At 45.0% G+C, this 12,895-nt stretch overlaps 1 protein-coding gene across 1 annotated transcript in view; it reads left to right on the top strand.

Annotated features, from left to right (window-relative positions):
- GLIS1 (GLIS family zinc finger 1) overlaps positions 1-4,977 on the top strand; it is a 181,336-nt gene extending 176,359 nt beyond the window's left edge. The window contains exons 9-10 of the mRNA XM_066324562.1: positions 1,011-1,178; positions 4,253-4,977. Of these exons, the coding sequence (XP_066180659.1) occupies positions 1,011-1,178; positions 4,253-4,389 (305 nt within the window). The 3' untranslated portion in view covers positions 4,390-4,977. The remainder of the gene's footprint in view (positions 1-1,010; positions 1,179-4,252) is intronic.
- Positions 4,978-12,895: the final 7,918 nt, after the last annotated feature.

Here is a 12,895-nt window from a genome sequence, read left to right on the forward strand (position 1 = left end):
TGAGGCAGGAGGAAGGAAGAGAATTAAATCAGGCCATGGCTGGTTTAAATATTGTGACATACTTTGAGATCATCCTTATGGGAACAAATTACTATTTTTTAAGATGTTGGAACAACTTAAAATTGCAAAATTCCTTCCTTAGCAATTAATTTGTCCTTTACTGTTAAATATCTTCTTTTGTTGTCTAGAGCTCATTCACAACTTGCGATGGCAAAACCCAAACTGCTGGGTACTGATAATACAATACTTGGGGGAAAAAATAGGATCTAAGAAATGTTGGATGTGTGTAGGATGAAAGTCTAACATGCCCCAAAAGCAGAATGACTGAGGCAAGCAGAGACCATGGAGATCTATCTCAGCACTTTCCAGAAGCAGAAGAGCCTCTGGTTGAACTCAGTCTTCACCTGACAACCACCTGGAGTCTGTCCTGCACTTGTAGGTCAATTTTACCTGCACACTGTGGCCCCCTGTGTCCAGTGAAAGGGGATTCCTTTGAATCAAGAGCAGTCTGGGAAAGAAGTTTGAGGAACCTGCAAAGGTGTTTAGGATAAATAACGCTGTCTCCAGCAGCGCACAGCACACGCTGGATGGGAGAAGACTTGACTTAACTGGAAACAAAGCAGTGCTGTTCATTTCAAAACTGCATTATTGTATTTAAATTAACAGTGATTTGTTACAGAGACATTCCCTTAGGAGCTGAGCATCCTGGACCTGATCCAGTGGAAGGCTCACTACTTAGCTTGGAACCAAGTGTGCTGTTGACTGTGTTCAGCTAATCTATTGCTGGAAATGGAGCCCATCCTTGAGATTCCTGCTTGATGGGGCTCACGGTCCACTGCCCCCTGGGGAACCGAGTCTGATGAAGAGGCTCTTCTCTAACTGCACTTTATAGAACAGGATGATCATTTTTCCATAGTTAAAACTGAGGAATAATCCCCCCCAGCAGTGCTGTGACACAAGTGAAGGTACCATTGCAGAAGGATTGAATTGTGTGCAATATCTGCTTTCAGGTTACCAAGGCAGCTTTCACTCCATACAAAACTGTTTCCACTACGGAGATTGCTACAGAACAATGGACCAGTCTGTCAGCAGTGATGTGCTCACAGGGGAATCCCATTGCTTCAATCCTCTGAGGCAGAATGGCTATCACATACTCAATGCACCTTTAGCTTCAACAGGTAATTTATTCCACCTATCAGGAATTACCCAAATGATGTTTGTAGCAGGAGGGGCAAAGAACTCATTTTATATTCAGTGTTACGACAAAAACACGTTTGTGGAAAAAATAGCCCTGAAATTCATTTTCATCTATAAAAACCCCAGAAGGAAAGTAATTTTGTTTTTCTTTAATGCTGCTGTATTTGACTGGTAGATAAAGTCTCCTCCGTTCTGCTGGATGCCATAGGCAACACCCACCTTCAGGAGAGCTGAGGAGGCGCTACCCACATTTTTTGTGTGATCTGTTCATTGCACATCTCAGGTGTGCTCAGGCAGGCTTTTACAATCAGGTGAAAGTTATAATGGCTACATTACTGCAGTACTGCAGTCTTTCAGGATTCTTCTTCTTTTTACCTCTAAAATTAAGGATTGACAGAATTGCTGAAGTCAAACAAAATGTGAGCATTTTCAGAGCCATAAAACACAACCATTTGCTGCGATCTTTACTTACATATCTCCAAGAAAGTTCTCTTCATGTCTGCACTCAGAAGGGCACCTCGTTTAAGAAGGATACTGAAAACATATGTTTAAGTGCTTTTTGAATTGGGGCCTGAGTCAGACCACAAAATTAGAGTTGACTTTCCTGTTTGTTTTGTATTAAAGGAGACTCTGTTCAGAGCAAGTGTGCATGCATTTGTCTGCTGTTCCATTCTGGGAAGCGCATGCATCAGTAACCAACACAAGGGAAACATTTAAGATGAAGTTTCAACTTCAACTTTGAATTCTTTAGTATTACTCATAAGTTTGATATGACTAAAACATAGGGGGTTTTCATGTTAACATCAAATTTCAAGCTTAGATTGACAGCCTGCAATATTTAAGGAACAGACTAAATAAACTTTCCAAAAGAAATTGTAGCAGTAAAGAATAATACTGTGGCAAGACACCAACTTCAACAACAGTTGATTTTTCTGTCTGGGCCTAAACTATCATGAAATGTTTCTGTTTAGTATTTTTGTTTTTAGAGTGGTTATTGAGGCATGCAAATACTTAAAAGGCTGAAACATAAACATGCATGAAATGTATAAATCTCATCTCATCTTTTAGTGTGTAAAATAGAACCATTCAGGTTTGCAAGATTCATCAAGGCTACGCATTAATTTTTTTTCAGGCTTTTATAGCACCATTAATATTAAATGAGATCTCATCTCGCAGGAATGCCAAATGTGACTGGCAAACAGCTGTTCCATGAATCACATTAACAGTCAATAAATTTTTATTTTCTGTTCAGGACTTCGGATAGTTTACTCTATCTGGAATCTAATAATGATTTCTGGGATGTATGCTTATCTTGGGTTTTATCCATCTGCGGTTGTGTATCCACCCTGTATACAGGCTCATCAAATAGAAATTAGCATAACATAAACACTCGCAAAACTTATCAAAATACTGGTCACTCCACTTGGCCCGACACAGATAAACAAGCTGAGGTCGTCCTCCAGAACCTCTGGACATTCAGTGTGTGCCAGATTTCTGCAGACAGCAGAATCTGACCTGTAAACCGACAGTAAATTAACGAGTCATAGGAAAATGCAGCAATGTAAGAATTTGATCTGCAATAGTAAAAAAATAACCTAACAGCAAAATAGCCCCAGTGAAGTGGGCAGGTTTTCCTGCAGCCAGGACTGGCTGTGTAGGATGCAGGATCCAACCCTGGCTGCTGGTGTGGAGCCACTTAGCCCCGAGGGGCCTGGGCAGGGTTTGGCTCAGCCCCACCCAGGCACACCTGCCTGCAGAGGTGTGGGCAGGTGGAAAAGACAAGGGGAAGGCAAATGAGAAGGAATCGCCTCATTTTCCACCAAGGCACGGGAAAAAAGGATCATTTCCCCGTGACCCCACAGACCCCTCTGTGGGGCAGAGAACGGAGCCAAGCCTGGAGCTTCAACCACGAGGATCAGCCATCCCCAGTGGAGTCCCCACTCTCTGTAAGGCCTCCACTTTCTGCACAGGCATGTGCTAAACTGCATCTTGTTCCCTGTGCTCCCTCAGCTGTTCTGCTGCTTATTCCACTCATGGAAGGTGGGCTCTGAACCCTGGGGGCTCAGTCCAAGGGTCAGGACATTGTGCTGAAGTTCACACAGGTGCTTTCCTAAAGACCCAACCCACATCAGGTGGCATAAAGGAAACCAGAGTATGTATAAAGGATGATGCTGAGGGGGCAGACACAGCAGAGGGGAAGTGAGCAGGAGCAGCAGAATGAACCATGTGCATGTGGGCCTTGACTGGCCAATTGCAAAAGCAGGCTGTAGTGGGTCATAATAGGAATTTTTTGTGTCCTTTGGGATAGGCAATAGATCTCTTTTTTAGAGTCCCTGGCACTCCAGCTGCCCTAGTATTCGGTAGCATGGCAAACCTGCTCCTTTCCACAAGGATGTGCAGCTCAGGAGGTTTGTAATAGCTGTGGAAGTTTGGCATTATGAAAGAAGGACAGAGAAATTCTTCCCTACTGTCATAGCTTTCTGGTAGCCTGGCAGGCAGCAGCCAGCTCAGCCTGGTGGGCTTTGGTGGGCTGAGGATCACAGCTCCTTCCACGTGTCCTGTGAGCCTGACCTGCCCCAGCCATGCTTCCTCAGACCTGCACTAGGTGGAGAGCCAGGAAATGTAGGATCCAGGTTTCTGCTGGGTCTTAAGAGCAGCTGAGAGAAACATGGAATGTTTTCTCAAAGTGCTATTAAAAGGAAAAACACAAACCAAGAGGACTGCATCACTCCTAGTGCACACTTAGCAGGATCGTTGCCCACTCCTTGTTTTGATGCCCTGTTCAGATAATGACTGAGTCCCAAGAGAGCTGTGCTCTGATACTGGCACTTGCAAGTGCACAGCTTCGCACAGGAAGAAATGGGAGCACCAGCCCTGATGACACAAACACCCACAAAGGAAATTTGTGCTCCCCTGGGCCTTGATGCTGAAGAGTGTTGTTTTTCCATTAACCCTGTGCTGTCCTGCCCTGTGTGATCCCAGGCCCCAGGCTGTGCTTCCCTCCTCTCCTGCGCTGTGGCATTAACTCGTGTCCTTGCCCTTGTCACTCTTCCAGGCTACGAGGGGATCTCTGAAGCCCAGTGTGTGTCTGAAGACATGGTCTCCAATGGAACGGATGAAAATGGATTCTTCCAGAACAGTGCCTTTGATCACTGCTTGAATCACATTCCTTCCATCTACACAGATACCTAAGAGCAGTGCTGGCCTTGTTTCCTTTATTATACCTATAACTGAGTATGTAATAACAAAGGTGTTGTTCAAGTACTTTTATTTAGTCTGTATCCCTATATGTGCTCATTTAAATGAACACCTCACATTTACCAAACCATTTTATACATGAATAGTCTGTATAAGGTAATATTGGAACTTGTTCCTTTGCTGTGGCACTTTGAAATTCATGCTTTAAGGGAATGAGGAGCATTTCAAGCAGCTTGTTTTGTAAGTTCTCTCAGTAAAGTGTAAATGTAAGTTATATAATAAACTTGTAAAGAAGATGTTTTCCTTCTTGGAAAGTACGCTTCAATTTGAGAATGTTGTCCCCTTTAATCAGTTTTCATTTAACTTCTTGGTTCGGTCTTCTCTTTTTTTTTTTTTTTAAACGAAAAGGATTTTTTTTAATCAGAGACCTCATGTATATAAAGATCTACATTTGCTCGGCTGGTTTTGTACTTTCAGTTTTACAAGAAAGCATTAAAAACTGGAAACAAGTGTACTGTCATTTCTTAACACCACTGGGCTCCCTGATACTTCATTCTTAACGTGCCTGAGAGGGATTTTCACAAAGCAGTGACACCTCAGTCACTGTGACATTAAACCAGCCCACGCTATGTGAAGGAAACCCAGGGGCTTCCAGTGGAACAGGGGTCCCCTGCAGTGGTTTGGTTCCCTGTCACTGTGACCACTGGCTGCACTGCCCAGTGTAGGGGTGATTCCTGGGAGAGGCACGAGGGCCCAGGTGTCCCCAGCGTGTGACAGCCCGTTAGAGCTGAGCTCCTGCAAGTGTCCCCAGCGCTCTGGGAGAACGGCAAGGAAAAACTAACTGGGGAAAAAGAACTTCTCATTTACAAACCGCTGCAAGTTGGGCTTAATAGGGGCTGTCCACACCCTGCATCAGGCCATGTCTGCTCCACAGGGCACCGCTGGAAAACCCAGGCTGGGTTGAACCCAGAACTGTGGCTAAGGATATTACTTCCCTTTTTTTGTCTCTTCTTCCCCAGAAATGTGGGACGCAGCTCAGGTCCCACAGGGTGCCTGTGTCTCATGACCCCACAGCATCAGGATCCCTGACGTCCCCTGTGCCTCTCTTCAGCCCCTGCAGCCCCTGCAAACACAGAAATTCCCTCGGTGCCGAGGCTGATGCCAGCCACAGAGCCTACACGGTGCACGCACTTCTCCAGGGCCTGGTTGCACCTTGTTTGAGTGCATTTGAAGAGGACTCTGTATCCAATTTAGCTTTCTGTCCTCAAGAAATTTGAATGAAACTTAGACATTCAGGAAGCTTTAGTCACTACAGAACAAGATTCGTGGGGTTACATGACCCAACCCACGTTTTAGCAAGGGTTCCTCAAGCTCTCTGCCTCTCCAGGACACTGGGTGCCAGCTGCAAACCCACCCATGGTGGCTGAGCAGCCCTGGCAGCACTGCCTCATCATTCCTCTCCTAGGACTGAAATGCAGGAAGGCTCCAAGTTGTGCTCTAAGCCTAAACACGTGGCTTTGTTTCTGATCACAGCCACATTTGGTTTTTCTGTCCTGTTTATTTATTCTGATGCCTCATAGTTGGGGTTTTTTTGGTCCCAGACGTAAGTGGGTGGAACTCTCTCCCAGAACATTAAACAAGGAGGCAGGTAGCTTAACAACTGCCAAGCAGGAAGAACCAGGGCTTCTGAAGGAAGACTTAGAGAAACATATCTGAAGCCCAACAAAGCTGTAATGTCTGAGATAAAAATCAAAATAATTCCCGTGCTGCAATTAGTTGGAAACGCAGAAAGGAAACTGTGGCTTAAAAACAAGATTAATTCAATTTCCTAAAAATTAAATAAGTTCTTCTAAAAACAACTTCTCTTTTTTTGGTTAAAAATACAAACCAACCAATCCTAAACATCTTTGATCAATTACAAAAATTCTTATGTCACAACAACCAGGCTGTTCAAAACCACACAATGATTCACAAAGGTTTGGGAAACTTGAAGCGTAGCAGCTGGGGTGATGATTTAATTCCACAATCTGTGTGAATCAGGTTTTCTGTAAATTAAAAGGATAGATTCAGAGAAATGCAAAGGCACTTGTTTGAGTCTGTATGGTTTGGAAAGTTATCCATAATAATAAAGCCAGTAAAATACACAATAGCACAAGTTAATGTGCTGTGTACCTTATTATTTCCCTTTATTACATGTAAGTAGGGAAGTATCTCATGTAAGCTTTTCCTAAAGACACAAAGAAACCTTTCAATGGGATTTATTGCTTGGCAAGTTTCTCGTTGTGGTGCTGTAAAAACCCCCAACAACTAATATGTATAATAACTGAGGTAAGGCTTTATATATAATAGTAGAAAATTATTACCCTGCGGAATTAAAATGGAAAACTGCTGGTTCCAGTTGACTGTCAGGTACTTTTTCAATCTAAGCAACAGAATACAACTAATAAATTACAACACCACTTGATAAAAGCTACAAATCATTTCCCCAGTGAATGCAAACCCCATTTACCCCCATGCATGTCTTCTGTGTACGCAGGATGCTTTAGGAACAACTGAAACAAGATGACCTTCAGTTGCTGATCAAGCTGGGAGAGAGAAAATTAATTTCAAGTTGACACTGAAACAGCAAAGGCACTTCTCTGCACTCTCCACCAGCTGGGCTGGAAGCCAAACATTCAGCACGACTTCAAAGATTTAATATAATCAAGCTCAGGCTTTTCACTGTATAGAAGACCAAAATTCTCGTTCTGTTCCCATCCTGCTGCAGCACCTCACAAGCTCCAGCGGTGACGGTCCTGCCGTGCTCCAGAGGGTGCAGGTGAGCTGAGGGATGTGCCCACAGAATCCCAGCATCGTTCAGGCTGGAAAACACCTCCGTGGTCATCGAGTCCAACGTGGGGCATTTAATGACCAAACACCACGGGGCACAGGAATGTTCACGGCCAAAGGCTCAGGTGTGCAGCAGGAATGGCTGCAGCCTGCTCAGGGCTCGGATGTGCTCCCAGGGACAGGACACAGGCGCTGAGTGCATTCTCTGATCATTTTCTGTTCTTATGTGCACACCCAACAGCAGGAACAGCTGCTGCTTGTGGAAAGGCTGCCCTGCTTCTGGGACCGTCCTTCCGACTGGATGCATTTTCTAAATGTTAAAAGTCCAAAAAGCCAAATTCCAGAGCTCATTGAGAGCACCGGTTCGATACTGCAAGAGCTCTAAGTTACGCAAGCAGTGCAAAAAAAAAAAAACCCAGTGCTTAAAACAACAACCAAGTATGTGAAAATAAACAGTGACTGTAAATTGAATTTAAATTGCATAAGAGAAAAAGATTCAATGGGGTTTGTTATGATCTGATTAAGACCTACATGATTCTAGTTCAGCTCTTCAGTAATGTATTTGTATTAAATTAGGTCAGCGCAACAGAAGATGAAAAAATAGCCAACCTATATAATTTAATTCACTGACAGCACAAAGCCATTGGAATATTCCCTCCTGAGATAAGCCCTTCTGAGATCTGCAGAGTTACACTGAAAGCTCCTCTCTGCTTCAGTTTCAAAGCAGATTGCAAACTCCCCGAGGTGATTTGGGGGTCCATGGCCCAGGGGAAGCAGGAGGGCTGTAGCCACAGATTGTCACAGCCTTGCAAGGCTCAGCTCTGTGGGCTGAATTATCAAAACTGTACAAAGTCCCAATCTAGCCAAAGGCCTTAGAAGACTGAGCTTTCTACTGGATCCCTACTGAGATGAAATTTGCCTGTTCCTTTGACAAAACGATTTTTGTAGTGGTGGCGAAGCCAGAGGAAAAATAAAATAATTCTTCTGTGCAAATACAGATTTTCTGGGCAGCACCAGTAACTCTCATTCAAAACCAAGTGACTCAACTTTAAAAGTGCATTTCTGGCCCTGTGTTATACAGAAGTTCTCTTCAATTCATCAAGGACACCAAGAAAAGCATGATGCTAATTTTCAAAACTCTTTACAAGTTTAGGCCTTCTTGATTTCAGAGTTTCTTCCTCCTTTCTGAGAGTCTGCAGCCCTCCAGGTGTCCCTGTGGCAGACACTGGACTAGAATGAGCTGCTGGGCACAGGGACAAGACAGAGACATGGTCTGTGGAGACACTGGGCTGGGAAGGGAGCTCGCTACACTGCTTTATTGGAGCATTAGACCCATCTTCCCACACTTCATTGTTCCCTTCATTTCAGAAGGGCAGCAGGACATCCCCATCCTCAGGGCAATGGTACCTGAGAGCCCCAGAGCAGCTCCTCCCCTCCCAGCACCCGGGATCCGTGTGTGGGTCAGCTCATCCAAGGTTTTCAGTAACTCAGGGAAGGCTTTCCTTCCTTTCCTTGCCCCTACTCCAGGTGTCCATGAGTGGGCACCTTGCCTTCCTCTCAGGCACTAAGAAGGAAAAGATGCCTCCAAAGGGGGTGTCAGGAAGGTATTGAGGAGCCACTGTCTGCATTAATGGACATCAAAATGCAGATATAATAAACACTGTGATAAGGAAGGCTGAGTCTGGGCTGTGCCACTATCCTACATCCTTTCCTGAATTCCCAGTGCTCCTCACAGCATTCCCCACACAGCAATCTGAGCAAACCTGGACACACTGGGACCAAGAGAAATCCCTCTCAGCCAAGAGTTTGCCCTAAGTGACATTGCTGAATCGCCATGGGCTGAGGAACAGATTTTTAAAGGTGTCTGAATGCCTAAAAATGAAAAAAAGGGCTAAGTGGTTTGGGTTGGTTTGTTTGCTTGTTTGTTTTTAACACAACTGCCTTAAATTGCTTTAATTTCACCTCCAGGATTTTATTTCCTTCTGAGAAATCCTCTTAGGTGTCTATTTGCATTTTTTGGCATATTCTTCAAAGCTGGGCTATGCTGCATTATGAATTTTCTTTCCTATCTCTTTGAGTTGAGAATCACACATTTGCCTAAGGAATTCTCTGTGGAGCTGAAATCTGTTAGGATTATAAATACAGGCTGGGCTGGGAACGGGCCCTGGAAACTGCCATGAGGACCATGTACAGAAAACAGTGATTCTAGTCACACAAGATACCTGATACAGTTGGCAGGAAGGCAAAGCTAAACAAATGCAGGTTTACATTTTACTATTTAAAGAATAAAATATTCAACTTGAGTTCCATTAACACCTGTCAGGACTTTGGTACATGCTCAAATCCACATTTCTGATTTTACTGCTAAATAATCCCGAACTTGGCAGTTAAAAGGTAAAGCAAAATACCCAAGCTAAACATCTGAAGCAAATTGTAGCTCTCTGGAAGAGCCCTTCTGCTGCATAAATGAAGGTCATATGTATAAATGATTAGAAGCTTAAGGAAATATGTCTTCTGCTTTTCTAAATTGATAACATACATATTGCATTAATATTCCCACATCAATTATTGGACATGTTCCTTGCTTTAAGAAAAAATGATTTTTTTAAAAAAAATAATCCTGTGGAATAATATTCTTATGCTAGCACTATTAACTCTTGCCATGCAGAGGGAAAAGAGGTTGATTTAATAAATCACATCCTGGGAAAGCAGTGACAGTCCCTGGAGGGGCCACCACCTGGGTGCACCCTGGTTTTGGGGCACAGTCTGTAAGATGCAGGAGTTGTCCTTTCCCTGATGAAAAAGGGACAGAGGTGACAGGTCCTGGTGGGGACGGGGTGGGAAGAAGCAAAGAAAATTGTTCAGTTTTGGTGTAAAAGTCCTGGCAGCTGCACCAATGGCTAACCCAGGAACTCTGGTTATTTATCAACAGCAAAGTAAACCCAACAAATGTTGCAGAAGACTCTTTAAACACTTGTTTTCTCTCTGTCAGGAGCGGCTCCTCCTTGGCAGTGGGCACGGGGCAAGGTGTGACCCCAGCAGAAGGGGGGAGGACCCCCAGTTCCCAGGCTCTCATGATGGATGGGCACAGCTCTCCCCAGTGAAGTCACGCTGCTGCTGGTGACTGTCACCCCTTTGGCTGCCACTAAATCACCCCTGCCAGAAAGGACTTCATCCTAAAGCTCATAAAAATACTTCTGAAACAGTTTTTTTCCCCCTTTGAAGTGCACCAGATCTCACGAAACACCAAGTATTTTCCGTCAATGTTCCCAAGCTAAAATCCACCTCCAGACATCTCCAGGGTCTCCAGTATGGTTCTCCTGGATAATGTATCCCATTACACCCCGAGCACCCAGTGCACGTCTGGAAACTGCTCCTTTCCCACGGGAGATGGGCTTGGCCCAGCTCTGGAGCTCTGTGCTGAGCATGGCAGCAGAGTCACCAATTCATCACAGCTGAAGCTGAGCACAGAGAACACAAAAATGCAAACAGTATTTATCACTTCTGACAGATTCCTTTATTTTCTGCTTTTTATTAGCTGACATAAAGTTAGGCTCTTTTTTTTTGCCAGAGACAAAAGTCACTGGGGGGGGTGTAGAAGGGAGGAATTATTACCACTGAAAAATACTCCTACATTTTTATCAAGCGTCAGAACTCAGTGACACATCACAGCTAAGTACAAATTATGGTGCCACTTCCCAATTTTGCAAGTTGGCAGCTTCAAATCCCCTGTTTTCTTGTCCCAGTGGATGGAGGTGTGTGCAGACTTACAGGAAAGGCTACCAGGAATTACTGCCCTGCTGAACACCACCTTCCCTGCCCGTTTCCAGCTGACAGCCCCGGACTTTCCTGATATTTCTCTTTCTCGCAAGAGGGAGCTCTGGCATAACCACATGAACATGTCCTACCCAGCCCCTGCTGCCTCTGAAAACGCCCATCTCTTGTTCAAGGTCAGGCCTGCAGGGCTCTTTTTGCAGTTAAAAACCCACCAACAAGCACTTGAAAATCAACGTGAATTTCAATGATGAAGAAAGCTGCCATTTTAATAATTTTTCCAAGTGAGTTTGATGGTTCTGAACAGTGCCAGAAAACACAGTGATGGTCTAAAAACTTTTTTTTTTTTTTCCCCTCAAAAATCAGATGGGTGTTATGGCTGAGCAGTGAAATCTGATCAATCAGAAGGAATAAAATGGACTTAGAGAACAGGACTACCAATAATCCTTATAATGTTCATTTTAGTATTTTTCTAATGCAAAGACCCCACAGTGGATCCCAGCTAAAGTAACCTCCCTCTATCCAAATCCAGTCCTGCTTCTTACCCAGATTTATGGGCAGGTGTGTGGTCAGCTAACTGCTGCACCAGAGGGCCAACGTGGCACACCTTGGATTTCCGCGCTGATCTCATTATCAATAATTTTAAGAAAAAATTCCTTTCCCCAAAGAAATTCCTATTAGTAACACCTCTCCCTCTAAGCCCTCCTCCTTCCAGCCCAACCGAGGCGGCCCCACGCAGCCTCTGCACAGTTTGGGGGCTTAAAAATAAATTATCGCCGCACTCAGAGGCAGAGAGTTTATGTCGGGAACACCTCAGCACCCAGAAAACCGCGTCGGTCCGGAACCCGCAGCTGAGGCGGCGTGTCCTTGGGCTCCCTCTGCTGATGCCGGAATTATTACAGACCGAAGGCACGGAGCGCGCTGCCGCCGCAGCGATGTCCCCAGTGTCTCCAGTGAGGCAGAGAGGGATGCCAGGCTGGAACCAGGTGCGGTTCCTGGGCAAGGGGATGCTCTGGCAGCTCCGACTTTTTAGAGAAACCGAATGTGATGGGCGGCACACACGACACGCGGTGTCCTCCCGCGGGACACGCCGGGTCACCCACCGACAGCGGGGCATCACCCCGCGGGGATCCTTTCGGTTAATTCCGAGCGACACAGTGCCGCGAACATATCGGTCTGCTAGGATTGTCTGTGACCTGCGAGCCCAGGGATCCCGTCCTTGCTGAGGCTGACTGAGGTAAGGGGTCTGCTCGGGCCCCCAGGAGCCGCGCCCCGCGCACCAGCCCAGCGCCGCTAATGAACCGCAGCGCGGATCCGCCACGGAGTGCGAACAGAAATATAAAAGACATTCAAAGGCGACTGTGGAAAGCTAGCGTGCTCCTCACATAATTAAAACAAGTTGTTCAAAGGCTGCAGCTCGCTAACAGCACAGAGGCTGGGGAGCGCGGCTGGAGCATCCCCGCCCCGGGCTCAGCCAACAGCCCGGCTCTGCCTCAGTTTCCCTGCCCGTGCTCAGCCCCGAGGTCAGAAAATGATTTTATACCCGTGGATTAAGGATTTCATATCCATGGATTAAGGGTCTAAAATTATCTCGCTGCCTTCGTATTCAGCTCGGCTTTGTTTAATTAAGACTGCGATTAACTGTGAGAAGGAATATGAATTCGGCGCTGGCTAAAGGCTTCTTCAGACAATGATAAAGTCGCCCTTTAAAACTATTGTTCACATTCTATGGTAAATACAAATGCAATAGTCTATTTTATACAAAATGGTTTTTGAAGTACTGTTAGCACAACATAAAAGCTTTAGCCGTGCAATAGATTCCCTCTAATCCTATTTTATTTTTTCTGAACATTATATGCGATTTCTGTGGAACATTTATTGTACAATAAATATAGAA

The sequence above is a fragment of the Sylvia atricapilla genome, chromosome 9, assembly GCF_009819655.1.
Source record: "Sylvia atricapilla isolate bSylAtr1 chromosome 9, bSylAtr1.pri, whole genome shotgun sequence".
In the NCBI taxonomy this organism is placed as follows: Eukaryota; Metazoa; Chordata; class Aves; order Passeriformes; family Sylviidae; genus Sylvia; species Sylvia atricapilla.